This window comes from Magallana gigas, chromosome 7, assembly GCF_963853765.1.
Source record: "Magallana gigas chromosome 7, xbMagGiga1.1, whole genome shotgun sequence".
NCBI classification, from domain to species: domain Eukaryota; kingdom Metazoa; phylum Mollusca; class Bivalvia; order Ostreida; family Ostreidae; genus Magallana; species Magallana gigas.
In genome coordinates this window covers 20769044-20790918 of record NC_088859.1, presented here as the reverse complement: position 1 = coordinate 20790918, position 21875 = coordinate 20769044, and the positions used below count along the sequence as shown (strand labels likewise).

The 21875-nt window shown below is 34.5% G+C and overlaps 3 protein-coding genes across 4 annotated transcripts; 1 reads left to right on the top strand and 2 right to left on the bottom strand.

The window, feature by feature from the left end:
* Positions 1 to 237: 237 nt before the first annotated feature.
* LOC105335757 (uncharacterized) lies at positions 238 to 8740 on the bottom strand. The gene is made up of 17 exons (XM_011439829.4): positions 8582 to 8740; positions 6587 to 6673; positions 6291 to 6457; positions 5973 to 6143; positions 5511 to 5652; positions 5215 to 5356; positions 4950 to 5024; positions 4735 to 4823; positions 4463 to 4633; positions 4197 to 4375; positions 3868 to 4012; positions 3307 to 3684; positions 2849 to 3166; positions 2268 to 2450; positions 1373 to 1563; positions 1055 to 1232; positions 238 to 658 (listed from the first exon to the last, which is right to left on the bottom strand). The coding sequence occupies exons 1-17, from the start codon at positions 8637 to 8639 to the stop codon at positions 555 to 557; spliced, it is 2778 nt and encodes a 925-aa protein (XP_011438131.3). The 5' UTR covers positions 8640 to 8740; the 3' UTR covers positions 238 to 554.
* A 2071-nt stretch (positions 8741 to 10811) lies between these two features.
* On the bottom strand, positions 10812 to 17579 carry LOC105335756 (uncharacterized). Its single transcript, XM_011439827.4, has 10 exons — positions 17404 to 17579; positions 16254 to 16391; positions 15902 to 16006; positions 15596 to 15666; positions 15326 to 15398; positions 15057 to 15155; positions 14531 to 14767; positions 14165 to 14285; positions 13972 to 14038; positions 10812 to 13859 (listed from the first exon to the last, which is right to left on the bottom strand). Exons 1-10 carry the CDS (start codon positions 17545 to 17547, stop codon positions 12623 to 12625), a joined length of 2292 nt encoding a protein of 763 aa, XP_011438129.2. The 5' UTR covers positions 17548 to 17579; the 3' UTR covers positions 10812 to 12622.
* Positions 17580 to 17709: 130 nt separating this feature from the next.
* On the top strand, positions 17710 to 21033 carry LOC105335755 (3-mercaptopyruvate sulfurtransferase). Of its 2 annotated transcripts, none has more exons than XM_011439826.4 (4): positions 17710 to 17805; positions 18303 to 18951; positions 19447 to 19605; positions 20442 to 21033. In XM_011439826.4, exons 2-4 carry the CDS (start codon positions 18363 to 18365, stop codon positions 20576 to 20578), a joined length of 885 nt encoding a protein of 294 aa, XP_011438128.3. In that variant the 5' UTR covers positions 17710 to 17805; positions 18303 to 18362; the 3' UTR covers positions 20579 to 21033. The 2 variants fall into 2 exon arrangements, with proteins under 2 accessions (XP_011438128.3, XP_019925969.3); XM_020070410.3 differs by having other exon boundaries at positions 17733 to 17805; positions 18308 to 18951.
* The last annotated feature ends 842 nt before the right edge of the window (positions 21034 to 21875 follow it).

The window sequence follows — 21875 nt, the reverse complement described above, 5'->3', positions numbered from 1 at the left end:
AAATTTTATGACTTGTGATAAAAGGCTTTCCTGTCTTTTTTTTTTAATTTACAAGGATGTGAAAGTGGAATAAAGATTGTGGAAGAAAAAATGAGTCTTTTTAGTCAGATTTGCCTCAACATCTTAAATGTAAAAACGACCACAAACAACACCCCCACCCCACCCCCCCCCCCAAACCCCCCCCCCCCCCCCCCAATAAAACTCCCCAAAACCCCAATTGATTGATCAAAATTAAAACAGAGTTAACACTGTGTATTAAGAAAATAGGAAGACAGATAACAATATGCAAGAAACATACAGTCAACATAATTATAGTGTTTGAATATTTCAAAATGACATCGATCTTCATTTTACTGAGAAAGGTTTTTTGTTGTTATATTAATTCCGACTAAAAAAACCAATATATTTTGGATTTAACAAATGAATAACAATTATTATCACGTGTTTCAGCAAAATACAACCAATCTGATGCCATTTTATAATCATAATACTCATAGTTCATCACAATTTGCTTGAAAAAGTTTATAAAAAGAGCTTTGTTTACATGGGGGGCTCTAAGGGGCCTCTCGAGAAAATTCGTCAATTTCTCGGCTGAGACTTTTTCTCATCATCTCTTCGCTTCCTTTTCCTAGCAGCAAGGCACTTCTTTTTCTTACACCTGCAATATATTGTTATAGTAAAGAAAATACGTAGGCATTGTGAATTTGCGTAAATCAACATGGTTATTTTTACGGGGTGAAGTTTTGCGATAACCATTTAAAAAAATTTTGAGTATGGTATTTTTAACCCAAGATCAAAATATTTACAAAAGTTGTCTTTACAGTCTATTTACGGTACCTTGTTTAAAAAATTACTGAAGTCGTGAAAAATTCGGAAAAAACTTTGAAACACTTCCACGTTTATATATTCTATAACAAATGTACTATACTCTATACACGAGCTCTTTCAGGAAGGCTCTATGTTTTTGCCAACAAAATATTTTTAGCTAAAAATAAATTGCGATAGTTCCACTTTTTTTCAAGAGGTATAGTAATCTTAATAATCGTGAACGTACTGTGGGGCGGGTCCATAATTCGGAAAGGCGACAAAATTTCCCGGGTATACGTGGGACAGCCACCCTGGGCAAACTCCTTTACGAACTTCTCAACTTCCCCCTGGACGGGGGACTTGCTGTTGGACTGTGTGACGTAGATGTGGACTTCTGTGACATCAGGGTTGTACATCAGCGCTGCCTATGAACAACGATACATGTAAAATACATGCAAAAACGTTCAATTTTGACAATTTTTCATTTTTTTTTATTAAAATGATCTTTATATTTGTTACCTTGAAATATGATAGTCAAGGAACAATTTTTTCAAGAAAAACATACCTGTAAGGCAAGCTTCATTGAACTGATTTCCTTTTCGTCCTTGACCCAGAATTTGGTGACCCCAATAGCGTGAATGGCATACAACTCCTCAAGTAGCGAAAGCATGGGGCTGGGATTCTCCTCGGAGGAATACAGGTCCTCAATTACACTTCTGGCAGGGTCTGGCCGATATCGAAGTTTCACGCTAGGAGCTGTAATATTTTTTGTTGGCAGTAGTTACATTTCACTTTTATTAGTACACAATTAAAGCAGAATGGGTCAGAGAGAGGCCAAAATCGGGGAAGGGGCATTTAAAAATTAAACTCCGAAGAAAACGATGGTAAAAGTTTACTAACTGGTCAAAAATAAAATGAAAAGTGAAAATAGAGACTATTTTTTAAATTATTAAATCAAGCATGTTCAAGGGTTATTTGAGGAATAAGGAATCATTCTGTGAGTATTATGAGGTGATAATTTAGATCGGGCGTGATCAAATCCAATCAAGCCCGAAATATGTAAATATTAAAGTTTATTTACAACGCAATGCCGAATGGTCATGCAGAGGCAAATTGAGGGAAAGTGATTTGATTTTACTAAGAAATTCATTTTAAAATTCTTCTGAAGAAAATAGAGACTATAATTTATGAAAACAAATGACTGCAAAACAGTTTAATTAAAAGAATTTTACATTTAAATGTTGTATAAATTTGTATTTGAAACTATAGTAAAATTATTTAGCTACATGTACTTTGTTTAAAGTTAGAACTCAATTACTTAAGTGAATATGTTGCTCAGGTAAGTAATGTTGTATAATAGGCCTCTTATTTTAAAAGTGAAATATGCGCGAAGCTTAGAACTTTTGATCATAATCAAAATGTTGTCCTTATTTTTACATCCGGAAATTTAATACACTTACCAAGAATAGAGAAGATGGGTGCCCGCAATAAACAATGACCACTGCCTTCACATGCAAGGGCAAATGTATCCAAATTGTCTCGTGCGAAGAAATTCGTCATATCCTTTTGGTCATTCATGAGGTCAAAGGGCATCCAGTGAATCAAGTTGCTGCAGTGTTCTAATTTTTTCTCGTAGATGGCGCCTTAATGGGAAACATTTGATCAGAATTTGCTTGGAGTAGGTTGATAAGATAAAAACGTTAATATTGTAAAGGTCGATCAGTCTTCAAAATTCATTTCAGGGTTTAAAGATGTGACCTAATCATAAAAGGAAGATCAAAACAATCACTGGAAGAGTTGAATGAGATATAAAAAAAATTGCTTTTGAAGCCGCCGTTTTAAAAAAAAAATCAACCATTCCTTGCCGTATTAACATCTCTAAAACCTATTATCGTTTACTCGATAATTACATGTATTTGCACACAACAAAAATGTAGGGAATTAATGTGTTTATAAGATATATGCAACAAAAGAACTTCAAAACAGGAATAACAATAAGGAAGGCTTAAAATGGTTATAAATACCACCCTGCTGTACGTACCTTCCAAACAAGTCCCACAAGCCAACAAGCATCCTTTCAGTGCGTCTTCCACCTCACTCTCTGGTTCGTGGTAAATGTGTTTGTTCTTGGACATCAGGGTCCACAGTTCATCCACCACGGCCTGCCTGTGTTTGAGGGTGGAGGTACAGAAGTCGGTACTATCAGACGGCACACACGCGTCTGCTGTCTGCCTCCTCCTCCTTCTCTTTCGCAGAATAGCTTTTGGTTCCTTGTACTTGTAACGGATGTGTTGACGTTGTGGCACAGCCGGTTCGAAACAGGCTTCTTTCAGATCGTCTGGGTCTACGATTCTCGACTCTGTTGAATTTAAATAAATCATAAAAAAAAAAATTAAATTTTTCATCCATATGGGTAAAATTCTCAAGAAGAATTCCAAAAATTGTGTATAAACTCCAAAATTCATAGTTTCGAAAATTTTAAGATACGCAAGATCTTACGTAGTGCAGCCTCTCTTCTGGCCTCAAGGTACAGATCAAACTCTTGCTCGGTAAACCCTTGTGGGATCAGTGACTCGGAGCTGGACCAAAACAGGAACTGATCCTCATCCATGCTGACATAGACAGACTTGGGGTATAACCCGAGGTTCATGTTGAAGCCGTAGTTATGGAATACTGGACCGCAGACGTCCACGATCTTTTTCAGTAGTCTGACGTTGTTGTAGACTGACGTGGAATTCTGGACGGTGCTGGCGTATCTCAGCTCCAGTGCCTGACCCAGAGTGTGGGTGTTGTAGCGCTCGTCGGAACTCTGAATCAGTGACTTCTGCTCCTCGTTAGACATGAAGGCTCGTACAATGTCGATATCAATTGGTGGGTCTTAACACAAAAAAAATATATATACAAAATATTGAAATGGGGAGGACATTGGATACCGGTTACTGAAAGTTGTTAAAGAAACATTGTAGGGAGTTTCATTGAATTAAAGAGAAATTCTGTTGTTGCATTGATTAATTGATTATGAAATTCCTTTAAAAAACAATTATTCTAAGTATTCTTTACCGGAAGCGTTTAGCCACTTGTTTTCATTGTATATCAGTTTAGAATAGCACTGAGCAATGGCAGGCTCCAAACGGAGATAGCGAAATTGGGTGTCCTTGGCCATGAATTTTGAAAGCGTTGCCCCTTGACTAACTTGAACATCCAACTGTAAAAAAGTAACATAGTACGGAATGCATTGGAAATTTCATAGAATCGTTTTTATCGTTCAAATACCGGTACGACAAGCAATTTTGGCAAATTATTAAAACACCCCCACCCACCCCACCCCCCCCCCCCAAAAAAAAAAAATTCGATAATGGAATTTTATTTTCAAAAATATAAAACCGTACTCTTCCGCTGGAGTCGAATAGTGGATATTGGTCTTCCTCGTCCATCATTTCTGTGGGCAGTGCGTACACTTCCGCTTTGGAAGATGGTGGTTCAACAGACACCAAACTCGCTTTTGGGAAATTAACCATGACCTCTTTTCTTCCTTTCTGTTTCTTCACCGATATCAAAATGTAAGAGCCTGTTTAAAGATTAATTGTTACCTTACAACTTTATAAACTGTATGCATTTACTTCCAACACTCGTGTTTTTTGTTTTTTCTACTTACCTGAGTTTGAAACATGGTCAGCTTTAGCACAGATGGCCAACTGGGCGAGTTTTCCAAGGTTCCCAGCTGTGTTTCCAGCAGAAAGCTTAACTTTGATCATCCGTCCTTCTGCTCGCAGACTGCTAGAGTCTGTTCCCTCGTTCCAAGCTTCATCCACAGTTATTTTGCCTCCTGTTTATCAAATATATATCTTAGTATCTGATATTATAATTATATTGGATATTATCACATAATATGTTTAATACCGTAGAGAATTTAATCACGCAACGAACCTGGACCGCCTAAATTGGCATTTTTCGCGTAAGCTTTCAAATTGACGAGGACATTGAAAAGTCGTGGGTTCATCACGCGAACTGGGCATCTGAAACAAGATGGATTTGTGTGTGTGTGTGTGGTTTTTTGTTGTTTTTTTTATATAATTCTATCAACTTGAAAGAATGCATTCTGTTTAGAAATATTTATTATGTTCTAGATTTCATTGCTTTACCTGTTAGTCAGGAAATTTCCCGGATAAGGCTGACATCCTGCGAAATCTACATCCGTTCCAAAATATTGAGCCAATCTGCAATGTTCAATCGCAATATTTAAGTTTATAAAGGGTATAACAAACAAAAAACATATCTGAGTAGCTAGATTTTCATTCTTGAGACAAAGATGTCTGATGAGTGATTAGCAATTTTTTTTATAGCTAGGATGAGGGCTTGGGGCTGGGGGCTGGGGGCTGGGGGCTATGGTCAAGTTATCATCCCAACCTTCTAACGTCTGTATCCATCGCCGGGGTGACAGCTTCGTCTACCACCCCCACAACAGACGTGGGGTCAGTTTTCCCTGTTGGATATTCTGTTCCCGAGGAAATTTCCGGAAAATTGCTGCAATCCGGAATGCTTTTAGGAGCTGTTTGTTTTTCCAAAAGAAACAATTTTTATTTTTCACTTCATCTCAAAATGACCCATAATCATCCTCTTTAGATACTTTTCAATTCGAAACTGAATGAAGGTTTTTTTTTTAAAACTGGTAATAAACCCGGAGCAACTTTTGAGATACTCACCCAACCCATCGTTCACAAGAGCTTGTGCACTTGTCGATGTAAGGCCACCACCTTGATATACTGGAGTGGCGGTAATGTCTCCCGTCATAAACAGTAAGACTTTGGTGGAGTCTACATAAATACCAATGTCCCTTTGGTTTTCCTGTTGATATCATTATTTTACATTACTTTATCATGAAGTAACTGTTGATAAGGTTAAGGTATTATTTTAAAATCATTGCATTATTTCCATTTTGTTCGCTAACACATCTTCAGCTATACACTTAGTTTTTCGGTTTTATCAACAATCAGCATACACATGTATATCGGAACGCCTATATATATAAGGTACTAGTATTGAAGAAAGTAAAATCTTAGTTTTTCTAGTCTATAAATAGAAACTTAAAAAGAGCTCTAATATATATGTGGTAATATCAGTACAATTAAAATAATGATATTGGGGGGGGGGGGGGGTAAACTTACTTCAAATATGATGGGACATAAATTCAAAGCAGCCTTTGATATTTCGCTGATGTCACCGGAAGTTCTATACGATATGACGGCACCACATCCGCTGCGGAGGTATTTTCTCTTGTCGGGATCGGTATGACTGCTTGCCACCGTATTAGTTTCGTATCCATTTTCGATTTTAAGCTGTAACAGTAAAACGATTAAATATAAGTGTATAAATTTAAATAAATGTACACGTATTTGTTGTTTGCAAAAAAGAGTTTTATTTAAAAAATAATTGTCAATGCTATATAATGGGTGAATATGATCAACATATTTTAAGAATGTTACCTTTTCTTTTGTGACGTCGTACACTCTTGAGAAAACTTTTTGCAGACACAAAGCTAGGGACGGATGGGCCCGAAAATAGTCCGCATTTTTTTTATTGAAGTCCGCCACTCGAATGCTCACCGCCATGTTCTTATCCTTTTCAACGGCCATACTGTATAACTTGCTCCCTAGATATTAGAATTTAAAAAAATCGATAAACATAAAGAAAAATAGTTATCTCTAAAATCCTAAATCCTAAAATCAAACGAAAGAAAACGTTCATTGTTATGAGTAATGAATAATTTTTTGATCCGCACCGCAATTTGTTGGATCCTCATATTCGGTTGGATCGCTGATCGTTGAGGGATCTACCACTGTGAATGAATCTGCGTCGAAAATGGTCTCTGAAACAAACAGAATAACAGAAACGTTTATAGTTTGGAAAGTCAAAATGAGAGAGAGAGAGAGAGAGAGAGAGAGAGAGAGAGAGAGAGAGAGAGAGAGAGAGAGAGAGAGAGAGAGAGAGAGAGAATATTGGTTTCTGGATTTATATGTTTCATTTGTTATTCTTTTGATGTGCTGATTTACCCTTACAGTTTATTCAATTAATGACAAAATCTCATTTCCTTTGAGATATGTGTACATAATGCATTATGTTAATAACACCATTTTCAAGTATTGTTAACTAGTTGAAAACACAATGATCGAGCAAAAAGAGCTCTTAAAATATATGCTATATGTAAACAAAATACATGTATATACAATTTACATGTGCCTGCATGTGGTTTTTTAAGTAAACATTAAATAGCGTTTATCTAAAAATCAATGTTTTGCAAAATCAAATGCCATTAAACGAAGAATCAAAATTCAACTGTTTAAACGACATATAAGTTACATTTAAAGTTTACATATTATCAGTTTAAACTATGATTTCATTCGATTTGATTAACTTCATATTTCCGTTTAAAGCGTGATTTAAATATATTCAAAATAAATATTTATAACAATTTGGAACTATGGGTCCTTATCCACTTAACCGATAACAAGTCCAATTTGGTGAACAAAAAGGCTAAGTATGTATTTTAAAAAAAATCAAAATTTAACTGACAACTAATTACAATTATTATAGTAACTAACTCTTATCTACTTTTTAAAATCAAATAAATGTATAGAGACTTATGGTGACATGGGCAGATGTGCAGCATGTAGTGAAAGGTATAGGTAAATGCAGGTATGAATACCTGCAGAATTAGTTCAAATATATCACTTTCTATCAGGACAATGGGTGGTCAAAGGAATCACACTCTAATCCAAGAAATGCCATTTAAAGATGAAAACAAACCACGGCAAAGAACTTCACGAAGAAAGAAAAGAGAGAATGTGAAAGGGGACAAATTACATTGTATTGCTGGTGTTGACGTAAGAAATTGGTCAGTTTAAAATCCTGTAATGAACTTTGAGTCCCGAAAATATATCTATCCCCTGGGGATGTTTGTGCAAATCGCTTACCAACAAAAACTCAAATCTATAAACTGGTAAACCAGTGAGAAAAACTCGGCGTATCGCACCCAAATTGATTGAAATCAATTAGTGGTGATCGAATTGTTCTTGGAGAACGAGGCCTTTACATATTTTATGGAAATGTTCTGCTCCGGTAATTTACTTACACTGAAAATAATAAACAACATAAACTTTAAATCTCATTGTCAGAAATTTTCAATATATAGCGTATTCTTCTTTTTCTACAGCGTCCTATTTTTCTTTCTCTCCTTTTATGTAAGCCTTTTCATTTACTGGGTATACAAGCGAATAAGGGGAATTAAAACACTCCAGTAAAAACTATATTTTACATGTACAAACAATAAAAGAAATGTTAAAGATAACATACATGAGTTTATTTGACTTATAGTTAGTATTCGTAAGATTTATAAATAAATAATGTTTAACATCGCAGCTTAATATATATTTCTAAGAAATGTGAAAAAAAGATCGGATTTCAGTGATGATCCTAAATGGCACCCCTCTTTTTCCTCACTCCAACTCAACTCGTGTATATGTTCGTTTACAACAGAATGAATATACTGGCTAACAATATATACGACTGTGAAAAAAAAAATACACGGAATTGGTAAAAGTAAGTAGGGTTTACATCGAAATCTTTCTTTCTAAGAAAAAGTGAGGAAAGATCAGATTTCAGTGATGATCCTTAAGACAACTCTCCCCCTCCCCCAACCTCTTTCTCTCACTGCAACTGAACTCGTGTATACGTAACAACAGAATAATATACATGTAAATGACTGTAAAGTACTCACTTTCCGATCGTATCCCCGTGAACACTATTAACAGCACCACAGATCGTAGTGGAGCCATGTTCCTTCGATCAACTGCATATACACAACTCGATCTTAAGACTTACGTGTACATTTAAAGAATTAAACATCCTGGTGATCGAATGGCACTAGCGCAGAACTGATTGAATCTCGTCAAGTTCGGCGCACATTTAAATCTCCCCGAACCCCTTGAAAGAGTCAGAATTGTCATTGTTTGGACACTGGCGGCTGATAAGAAAAATATATACCACTGTGGGTAGAACGTTTTAAGTTGTCAAAACAGCATAAGTCTTTTATATGTATATTATTTACGTTGGGAAATCAAAATCATTTCACTGTGATGTTGCTGCAAGAAATAAGTTTTATTACATGTAATTCTCGATTTGATATTTAATACCATTGTTTGAAGGTTGACCCGGGGGGGGGGGGGGTGAATAAGAAAATATTTTAAAAAAATTCACAAATTATACCTCAGTTAAAACCAACCTAACGAAAAAATTTGAAATTTCACACACCTTTACTTTTTATTTAAAACTAGTAATTTCATAATCTTTGAATGGTCTAGGGGTAGCGAATAAATTATTATCATTTATTAATTAACAAAAACTATACATCACTATGTCAATATAAAAGTAAAAAAAAACCATCTTCTACATCAATTAGAGGTGCTAATATATAAATAGTGCCTGTTTGGGAGGGTAACAGTTGAAATTGACACCCCGAGAAAACCATTGTCAACCGACGCGAAGCGGAGGTTGACAATGGTTTTCGAGGGGTGTCAATTTCAACTGTTATCCTCCCAAACAGGCACTATTTATTTTGTTATACTGAATGTCTTTTTTAAAATTTTTAAGAAAATTTTACTGCTTTTATATAGGAATAACGTGAATTCTACAGCGAACCGTACGCGCATAATTTTCGCGCATGTAACATTTTTTAATGTTACCCGTTGCCAAGTGCGTTGCTAACGCTGAGGGTAATAGTAAATATTATTAACTGCGTCTTAACCAATCAGATTTCAGTATTTAACATGAAAGTATAACAAATCATAATACGAATCAAGGACGGGCTCTAATGTATTGCTTTTCGATCAAAACCTTTAAATGCATTGTTTGATTGTTTCCCCCATTGAATATTGACGCAAGTTCATCCACGGGTGATCATGCAGCAATTTTCACTCTTCATCAATCACATTTAAAGAAATTTGAGATATCGATTTTAATAAAATGTCAATGATTCAGTGGACCCTGTCCCACACATCGGAAAAACCGACGGTCGGTGGATACCCATGGCATCCTGACGACTTCCATGTACAACGACACCTGATTCCGTCTTTACGTATGCATGAAGTCACTCGTCCATTTATGATAAATAACACGCTTTTCTGATATCGCCTGTATATTTACGACAACATGTTTAACGCATATTTTCAAGAGTCCCAAAGAAGCAAGGAATATATATATATAAACATTGTTTATCTTTATAATTTATAGAGCAAATCTGGAAAAAAAAAATGCATGGCAACATACAAACACATTCAGCATACACCAAATAAATAATGGTAGTAATAGTGATACGACCAATAATCTTAAAGGGCAAATTGTTGCGTTTTATATATTTCTTCTCTTATCCAAGACGTGTATGCATAATTAAACATGTCAATTTGGTTTCTTAGACCCAAGTCTTATAAATCTTTATATTGACTTTTTCACAATCTTATACGAATTGAGTGGGCTAGAACTTCTTTAGAAAAGCTAGACGAATTGGCGTTTACGCATGTGTGTCCCTACCAAGAAAAGTCTGCTAAGAAGGTGCGAGTCCCAAAAACCCCGAATCGAAAATTTGATTATAATCCGTGCCTGTTGAACACAAGCTCGTCTCAAATAGACAATGATTTATTATGTTGGTTAAATTTTTAAACTTTCGGTATGCCTCGTCATGAATTCCGTGTCTCTATGGCAGCCGAGGGCAAATCTCCGACTGCAATAATTGCATTGGATGCAAACGGTCATGTACTTTTACATGTTATATATTTACCGAGTAAGACAAGATGAGCTTGATATATATACCATATGCAAGCAGGAGTGTCCACATCATTTAGTCAGCTATTCCATAATCAAGTTGGAAAGTACCAGTCTTGCAAGACAAGCAAGTATAAAGTTGTTTTTTTTAAAAATCTTTCTTTAAAAAAAAAGAGACATAACTCCATACAGAGACCATACTCAAGGTTTTTTTTTTTTATTTCTATTTCCAAAAATTAAAAGTCAACAAAACTCATCATTATTAAATTAAATCATGATTTGTGATGTCTGTCACCCATAAACATTACTTGACACAGAATAAAAGACACTACAAACTCCTTCAACAGGACAAAAAAGTGAAAGTAAAAATACATATAGTAAACAAATTTGTTCTACTGGCCAAAAGGACAACTTATATGCATGCCAACCTTGCATCAAATACTTACGCTCTCTTTTTGTGCATTTGGGAAAAGCTTTGATTTGCAAATTCCTATAATTAATGATGAAACACAGAGAACAATGAATTTTTCTGGGAGTTCCTAGGTAGAAATTTTGATTATTTATTGTTTTTAATTGCCAAAACAATAAACAAGTTTCTATATCTTTAGAAATATTCAATAAGATATTGAAGGGTTTACTTTTAATTGAAAAAAAAAAATCTAAGAATGTTTTGTATCATTTCAGAGTTTAAACAAGAAGGTAGCTTTGATCAACAGACAAAAATATATTTTTTCAAATTAAAAATTCAGCTCTATAAAATCAAATACTGATTTAAAGAAATATGATCTGCATTTTTCATGTTGAATTTTTTTTTTTACTTAAATGTTTTTTTCTAATAAAATGACAAAAATATCATGGTTTTAAAGTTTCTGTTAGCCATATTTTTGTGGAAAAGGCTGTTAAGAAGCCTTATTTGGAGCAAAATTGAATTACTGTCGTCCTGTACAAAAATTGATTTGCTATATATTCCTTAGAAGAAAAATATTTCCTTTGACAAAAATTAATGATTTTTTTTTCAAACCTTATTTATCATAAAAGTTTAAGTTATATCCAGACTTATCATACTAGCAGGTTTTTGCATCAAAATAAAATTCTAAAAAATACAGCTCATATTGCTTTAAAGTATGTATGGTTCTGGGAAATAAATGAAGAAATACACTGTATTTCTTTATCACCCCTCCAACATTCACTTCAAAAATAAAAGAATTATTGTTGAAAACCAACAAATGAATAGATTCTATTCAAAAAAGCTCACCTGACTTTCAAGTGAGCTAGACTCACTCAGGCCTTTAAATGATATGTAAAAATAATATGTGAAATCAAAATAAACTACATGTACCTGTATCTTTGAATTTAAAACTGGAATGATTTGGATGTGTACATATTTAAATATCAGTACATAGATTTTTAAGATTATATAGTTTTCTAACAGCAGTTGAGGAGAATAATTTTTCAGAACTACTATTATGTTGTTCTAAAGGTTTAATGTGTATTTCTGTTGAAGATTTTATAACACAAACTCAGCATTAGTAGCGAATCCAGTAATTTTAAAAGGTTAAGTGAAAAACCCAGCATCTGCTGAATTGGCCTATTTAAATACCATCGTGCACACAGGAAAAAAATGCCAGTGTGACCCAAAACCATTCAAAAATTTCACTACAAAAGCAACAAATTTGTTTAAATACATCTACAACAAGAAAGAAAATGTACATGAAAAAAAGGTCAAAAGTACAATGCATGCATACAAAATGGTACATAAATATCTTCTTCTCTTGATTGACTAAGTCCACGAACATCAGTCTTCATACCAAAAAATTATCATGAGATCATGTTGTGAAATATCCAAATTACCCAGAGTGATAAGCAAAAATATACTTCATTTTTGAAAGGGGGGAAATATTGCACCTGCATGAAATGTATAGTAGCTGACAAAAAAACAAAATTCAATCAAAAAATGCAAAACATTAAAAAATGTCCACTTGACTAATAACAGCTCCACTGCTTAAAATCTTCTTTTCTTTTTTAAATTCAGGCCCTTTCCGAACCATCCTGGTACTGAGGTACTTCTTACAATTTTGCGTTTCCGACTTGGAACCTCTGGTTCCTCACCTTCAGTCTTATTGTTGAGGATTTGTTCAGAAACGGATCTACCAAAGGTCAAGTTGTCGTTTGCTATCACAGCAATTTTTGATTTGTCATCGCTAAGGTCCTCTTTATCTAGTGGCGAGTCAGAATTTTCCCTTTTGATGCCTGGATCTGACAAGTTCAGCCGAAGACAGTCTTTTTCATCCTCTTCACTGGAACTAGGACTCTCTAAAGAAAACCTCACCGAAGAAGTATAAGTCCGACTTTGTTTGAGGGAAGACTTGGGGGATTCCAACACCTTGCTCCTGAGGTTTAATTTCTCGTTGCAGGAAGACTTGGTTTGCTTGACTTTGTTCTGTTTCGGTGAATGTATGGGTGAGACAGGTGCAGATGATGCGTTACTTTGAGGAGACAATTTTTGCATTTGAGCTTTGTTGAGGTAGCAATGGTCATTTAGCACAGTCTGCACCCTATAAGAGGGTGTGCTACAAGTACTACTACTTGTAGAAGGAGTCTGATACATTCCCTGAGGAGGAGGATGCCACAGGGGCAAGACAGATGGCATGCCCATCCTGAATTGATCCAGCAATGCCGGTTGTGGCAGGAATGGAAGAAAGGGAGGAAATCCTGGAAAGGGTCCTCCTAGTCCCTGAGGCAAAGTTCTAGCACACTGACAATTAGGATCTAGTCTTATCCTACACTTCTCACAAGCACTGCTTGAAAATTGACCAGACATACGTTGAAGATTTGCGGCAAGTAATAGTGCATTGATATTAAAAACCTGTTGCATGAATGGTAGTTGACTAGTTCCATTCATGAAAGGAGGGGTAGGAGGGAACAAGTAGTTGTTGGGGTTAAGTAACGGGGAAGGTCTGGTCCCAGAGCCTGCAGGGGACATGGGTTGTTGAACATGACCTGTTCTTGTCACTGTGCAGTTCACAGTCAAAGGGTCAACAGGGGTCACTGGGTCAACAGACATTTCCTGCTTCAGTGGTTCTTCTTTTGGCACATCAACAGTGTTCATTTCCTTTTTCTGCGGCCGTCTGTTCTTCCTCCTTTGAATGATAATTGGTACTTTGAGTATTTTCTTTGAAGTAGAAAGTTTTTCATTTCGTCGGAGAGGTGAGTAGGTGGTGAAAATAGGATCTTCCACTCTTCAAATATAGCAACAAACATGATGATAAATGAAAAATGACAGCAAACATGAAATAATGTAACAAAAAAAGACTACATGCAGAATATTACAGAAACAAGAACGACAAGTACCTGTTGTATGATGGGAGAGGTATTCGAAGTATCTCAAAAATTCTTCTCATGACATCATCACAGCGACCTTAAAAATAGACAAAATCAAAATGACCATTGTGTAAAACAGAGAAAAAATAAATATAAGGTTCATGCACAATGTACATGTAAATGAATGTGACTGTACAATAAAAAATATTGGAGGCATTCATACCATTTATTTTCAGAGTTGCTGTGTCATCTTTAGGAGTCCACTGGAGATTCACTATGTACAGTTTAGGACGTTTTTGAAGTCTCCTATCCATACACCACAAACATGGATACTTCTTTAAGATCTACAAAATTGTTATAGAATTCAAATTGTAAATTGGTATGTCAGACAAAAATATCTACAAAATTGTTATAGAATTCTAATTGTAAATTGTTATGTCAGAACAAATTCTTCAATCTAAATATTCTAAAGCTCCAACGTATTTGGACACAAAAGTATTTTATGCTAAATAAACATGTATACTAAACAAAAATTGCTCCTGTAAGAATTTCTATCTATTGCAAGCCATAGAATTGATTAAGTTCTTACTTTTAAACTGGTTCCCAGACAAAGAATAATATCACAGTTATTGGCAGCTTTTGCAGCCTCCTTCCACCTATATGGAGATTTCAGCCCACCCTTTTCCCCGAAATGAACAATGGTGTCCTTCAATGGTTTCCCGCAGCTGTGGCATGACCGATCAGTGCTGTGTCGTCTAACTCCTGTTTTCTCAGTGACGTCAAACAGACGAATATACTCAGATTGAGGCTTACAGTGATTGCATACCTAGGAAAGTATTTAAAAAATTAAATTCAATAAATGTATTTTTTTCTTCTTTTATGTTTTATATCATTCTTAAATAATAGTATCCTACTTTGAAACTTCTTACAATTGTGATTTTTCAATAAAAGATAGGCCAATTCCTGTTCATTAATGATGACACAAAGAGTTTTACATATGGCAAAGATGAAATTTTCTTGATCAATAACAATTTTACCACAACGAAAGCTGAAAAAATATTTTTAACATTTTCTGTGAGTATATGCTATGAATGAGTCAAAACTTTCACACATACCTCAATATACATGTTTCCATGCACCTCTGATAGGAATTTCCTGGGAAATCCACTACGCAGATGGAGGCCATCACAGTTTTGGGAGACAACATGCTTTACCTGCAGCAGATTTGGAACAAAATTAACCTCAATCCAATTAAGAAATAAATTTGCCTCTATCTGATTATTTATTATGCAAAGACCCTAAAAAGATACAGATTCTATTTATAGGAACTAACAACACAACAAAATATTCAATTAAGTACAGAATTTTTTAAGCATGAACATACATGGCCATTTCTGTAAAGTTGGGTAATGCACATATGGGTGATGGTAGGCTCAGCATCACTTAGGTCTTGGGCTCTGAAAGTTTTCATGAACAATACATGAGTAAGTTCTAAATACACAGAGTAAATCCAAAATCTTACAACAAAATGCTAATTGGTTGGCAAGTAACCAAACACTTGTTACCCTTATCTTCACATTTTAATGTTTTAAAGAGTTGTAATTGTATGAAGATTCATCGCTATAAGAATGTTCCAATATGTATCATAGCTTACTCTGGCTGCTGTCCTTTCTGTAGCAATGTCCATATCCCATTTGGTCCTCTGTAGTCAGGAATAGAGGCAGCCTAGAAAGGAAACATACAATGTATGCACTCATAAAAAACCCCACAAAAAAGCACTGGTACTTGCACACATAAAATGCATGTGTAACTGTGGTACTTGTACATATTAGCAATATGTATGCCCATTCCATAATATCATACAACATCCAAATTGAGGTCAAGTACACAAGAAAATACTGGTGGATCAAATCAAAATTTTAAAGAATACAAAAAGTAGGGATGTAGGTGCTCTACTTACAGTGCTTATTCCAGCACCTGTGTAAACAACTACACTGTTTGAGGTTCTAATGGCTTCAGCAAGTTGTTGGCACTTGTACTGTAACTCATCCTCTGGATCCTCAACCTGTTTTAAATTTCATAATCTTTATATGATAACGTATCAATGTCAAAACTTATATTGTAATCTAAAAATTTTCAATGGCTTCATTCAGTAAATATTTTACACAGAATTTCACTTACCCTTTTTTTAAAACATACAATAACAAATGCATAAGGAAGTCGAACAGTTCATTTAGATTTGTTTTACTACTAGCATACCATTTACAATTACTGTAACTGTAATCATTTTTATTCATTGGATAGAGTTTTACCTCAAGATGTCTTGATTTTGCTGCATCTCTTTTCTTTGCTAATTTCTGTAATCTTAATGTTAGTTCTGGAGATTTGGCTAAAATATCTATTTCTTCTGTTGTTCTTTCATTTGCTGCTTTCTTTAAAATTCCAGAAACCTTTAAATGATAAAAAAAATGAAAATGTTAATGCATTTCTATGCAAATCAAGTACATCTTCATAATTATAGCTTTACTATAGCCTGTCCCAATATATTTATGCAGCATATTTGGATGATTTTAAATAAAAAATACACATACCTGTAAAAGAAGTGCAATTGAAATAGATAAAGGGGAAAATATTTAAGATATCGTCATTGACACATAATTGTTTTTCACTCTAACTTTTTACAGAAGCAAAAAGACTGGGATTCAAACTCTGGCCCCCTGAATCTCTAGACGAGTTCTCTACCAACTGAGCTGGCCTATCTGGGGCAGATATTCAAACCTGTCTGACCGTCACATTTCTCCCCCCATAAACGATCTTCGCCCTCAAAGATCACCCCAGGCTCTTCCCCTTGCAGGAGTTAACCTGTCAGTTCCAGAGGTTGGTCACGGCACCAAATGTAAAGGGATGGGAGAGATAATGACGGACTGGGATTCAAACACGGGCCTCCTGAATCTCTAGTCAGGTGCTCCACAAACTGAGCTATCAGGTGCCGGTATTCGAACTGGTCTGACCAGTGACTAAATGTGTTCAAAACATATTTTGAAATTTGATATTCCATAATTCAATTTTGGGTTTGTGTTTATCAGATAACATCAGATTGCTTTTCTCCCGATCAGTATTGAACAACTGTAAAAATCAAACAAGAGAATGAAATGGGGATCAAAAACCTAATCCTGGTATTAACTATGGCATGTTACTGTTTGGGTTAATAGTAGAAAATATAAAGTAGTAGTTCATCCTAACCTCCATAAAAATACACAAAATGTACATATATTCTATACATGCATTTAACAGTTTAAGTGCTTGTTGTATTATCTGCATACATGACAGATCAATCGATGGTATATTTCGCGTTAAAACCCTCCCCATTATCCAAACATATGACATTGTCACATTGTACACTGTTGTAACTGTTATCGGATTAAGAACTCAACAAAAAGAAAAAATGAAATTTGCTCATACAAGTCTTGTTGTGGCATTTCTTTCATTCTTGAGGATAATTTGAGTAAGTCTTGCATTCTTTTTGGCTTGTCTGACCGAGCGCTCGGTTTGGAATTCGACATTCTCTGACGTTTCATTTGGTTCCTGTTCCTCCTCGTCGGCCATATTTTCATGACAACAAATACCCTTACATCAATGAAAAGAGAGCTGAATGAAATTCATTCATGAATAAATACATGGTTTTTTCTTTGCAATGAATTTTATTTTCTATATGGTTTGCAAATATATCTATTGTTAAAAAATGTAATTACTTTTCCCTTAAATGATACCATTATTTTTAATGATATAAGGGATGTTTACAAAACACATGGGCAGCCCACTCACTGACTCTGGATAGAGGACACTGGATCATTTGATTTATTGGTATTAGAGTTATATATGATTTATACATAATTTTTAAAAGAATTGTTTATATTAACAAAATAGTCTGCTTTATATGAACAGATTTTATATATACATGTACTTGGTTTTTGAAAGTGCATGTATGACAGCTGTATGATGTACAACACATCACTAATTCAGCTGTATTTACCCATGGCAGCATGCATGTAACATGAGGTGACCCCCTTACCTTTTTCTCAAACATGTTTCATAAATTCACATACAGAATGTTAAATTTGGAAGGAGCCCTCCCCCACTTTTTGGACATGCTTGAAAAAAATACTTTTACAGGAAAATTAACAAGAAAAAAGAAGATTTATGTACTGCATGTACACCCTCCCACTAGCTCCTACAATGGATTAGGATTTTGAAGATTTACTAAAAGGTTTTGGGTCTGTCCTGAGGCCCCTTCATCTTTCAAAAACGATGCTACATGTACGTGCTATGAATGAATTAGTGTAAAGTTTTTTCTTTTTCAGTATAGATAGGCTTTGAAGAGAAGGTTAACAATTTTTGATGCCATAAAAGAATCAAGTAAAATGAGTCGATTTCAATCTCTAGTTTCTACGAAATGGCTCTTTGAATGCATATCCAATTCAAATGCATCTTCCAAGCTTAGAATATTAGACTCAACTTTCCATCTTCCAAAGGCCAATAGGGATGCATATGGAGAATTTAAACAGAAACATATTCCTGGGGCCCAGTTTTTCAGCATTACAGACTGTTGTGATCATTCCTCAGAGTATGAGCACATGTTGCCCAAGCCACAGGATTTCGCTAAATATGTTGGAGATTTAGGAATAAACAATGATACCCATGTCATTGTGTATGATGCTTCAGACGGTTATGGGTTTTTCTCTGCCCAGAGAGCTTGGTGGATGTTTCATGTTTTTGGACATGAGCAGGTTTCAGTTTTGAATGGAGGCTTTAAAAAATGGTGCGAAGATGGTTATGCTACAAGTGACATTATTGAGAAAGTAAAAAAGGATACTTTTATTCCCAAGTTTAGAGAAGAATTGGTAAAAAGTTTTGAAGATATAGAAAGAAATCTAAATGAGAAGTCTTTTGAAATAATTGATGCAAGGGGTTCAGACAGATTTAATGGAACAGGCCCTGAGCCAAGACCAGGTACTTTATCCTAGCTGCAACCTAATGCAATCATGTAAAATGTACATTTAAACTCACTAATATTATTTTTGCATGAAAATGATAGATGGTTAGTTGCAGGGCTCTCAGTAAACCAATTTTGAAGTTTTGAATAACATGTTTCAAGATGTGGATGTTGGAATTATTTGTAATATTTCATTTTTAATTTGAAGCAGCTAATTCTGACTATTGAAGCAGTTAAAAATCAACCCCTGTCTCCCCTTTATATTAATTGAGAGCTCTATGTAATAGTTCTAGAAATTTTGAAAGAAGTTAATAATGTATTATAATAATAATTAAATGCATGTATATCAAGTCTTTTAATGCTGTGTAAATGTTTCTTAGAGATTGATTTTTTGTAGCAGAAGAAATCAAATCATGATGCAAATACTTTTTACTCGCATTATCACATATTTATAAAATGATTGTTATAGTGTTGTTTTACCGATAAAATCATTCAATCATTTTATACTAAAGGCATAAAACCAGGACACATTCCATCGGCAAAGAATATTCCTTATGGAACTGTTGTGGATAAGACTGCAGGGACCCTGAAATCACCAGAGGAACTCAAGGAAATGTTTGTTTCATCAGGGATAGATCTCGAGCAACCGTTGGTGGCATCCTGTGGCTCTGGTAAGTGTTACATGACCCATTTGAGTTTGTATGTATCTGTTGTATGCAAGATCTACTGAGAGGTAGGAGTACCGGTACATTGCTTTTGTCATTTCATTTTATATTCTGGTACTTTGATATTGAGGGTCATGTTCAGTGACGTCAGAATGAGCTTTGATTTAACCAATCAGATGGCAAGTTTCACTTTTCTGTAAGTGATATTTTGAAGTCTTTTTGAACAATGTTACTTCCAACATTGGAATGATTACTGTAATTGCTTGATGAATTTAATTGTCATATATGTAATTATCTTGTATGAAATAATGAGTTTATTCAGACATCACAGAACCTGACCTTTAAATTGGTCATTGTCAGATCCCTTGGCACTTTGCTCTATCTTAGAAATCAGGGTAGCGTTTTACAGAAGAACTTATGACTTACGACCAAATTAATGAATACTAATTAATCACAAACCAATCAATGTTTTATTCTTATAGATGTAAAATATAATTAAGGGAATTAAAATAGTTGTAAACAAATGGTTTTATAAAAATTTTGCTCATTTCTGATCATTCTACGAGACTTTAAATATTTATGACTTTGTCATAAGTTTTTTTGTAAAATGCAGCCCTGTATTTTAATCAAATTGGTTATGGTATATAGTTATATAGTAAAGTAATGTATATAAGTACAAGTTTCAAAAGAAATGAGAAATTGAGGTTGTAGGATTAGGATTAAGCTTAATTAACAAAGCACAGGACCATTCAAATCTTGATGACATTCTTCCATAAATGTAATCTATTTATCATTGGATAATGAAACATTGGCAACTGAATGGTTTAACTGTATGTTTGTAGGTGTGTCTGCCTGTGTTCTGTCCTTTGCAGCCTTCCAGCTGGGGAAGACTGTACCGGTGTATGATGGAGCCTGGGTAGAATGGTACCTCAGATCAACCCCAGAGCAAAGGGCAAACTGTCCAGAGGACACTGTTTGATTTAGCAACTGTGTCTAGTCATTATGAATATGATCATAAGACTTGGGTGCATGGATGATTTGTAACATGACCCCCCCCCCCCCTGCATGAACCCTCTCTCAAGCACTAAAACTCCAAAAATATGATTTACAGTCCCCATGGGTTGTATTCTTCTATTTATTTTGATTGTTTTGGGGGAAAGGGGGTAGGGGAATCATGGTTAATTGTTCCAGTGATATATAATATGATTATAAATATGCTCAAAATCCAACTTTGTACATCTAATTATGTCAACTCTAAAATTGATCTTTAAATACTTATTATGAATAATAATAGTAATGAAATATACCATCTAGTATAGATGTTCACAGTTAAATTATATACATGTAATTGTATATGTATTAAAATAACATTTTGTTTGTTACAGATTGTTGTGTAATATATCAATTAATTTGCTTTAAATGCAATTAATGCTTTTAACTGCAAAGAAAGTGGTTGCTGGCAGACTTTAAAAGTTGTAATATGTCGACTTTGTTATAATCTTGTTATTATACACATGTATTAAATTGATACTATGGACATGTTGAATTTATTCTGTGTTTATATTTGAAATAAAAAGGTGATAAAAAATGTTTTGTCTCAACTACCAGATATTATATTTGTGTATGTGTATACATGTAACATGCAGGCTTGTCTCTAAAAATTGAAGTAGAAGGAAGAAATAAAAAAGTAGAAAGGGGTCTGGGGGTCTACCTTATAGCTAGATTGTGTTTAAAATCCAAAAATAGCTGGGTAATTACGTCACTTTAGGTGGGGGAATTCCCCGCTCCCTGGGTCTTAGAGACAACCCTGCATGTAGTTCCTGAGACATAACTTGTACATAGTCCCTTGGGAACATAGATACACTAGCTACTCCGGTACATACCATTTTATGGTTTTCAAAGTTGTAATTGGACTAGCATGATATATTGCATATTATTTTACCCAGTCATTGGTGGATGTAAAATATAATGATTATAGATATTAAGTTGAATGAACATGAAAGGTGTTTCCCATAGGAAAAATTTTATGGATATTGTACTAATTAAAAATGTAAGTAAATCTATTCAGTATGTGTTGTGAAAATAAATCTAAATAAGTACTGTGAGAAAGGATACATCTAAACATGATTTACCGTCATGTATTGGTGAATACATATATGTGTATCCCAGTATAATGTATATTGTACACATACTATGCCAAAATAGTTTAATGTATTTTCTGAAATAAAAAAAGTATTCTTGATACATGTATCAATAAAATAAATTCTTTATATCAT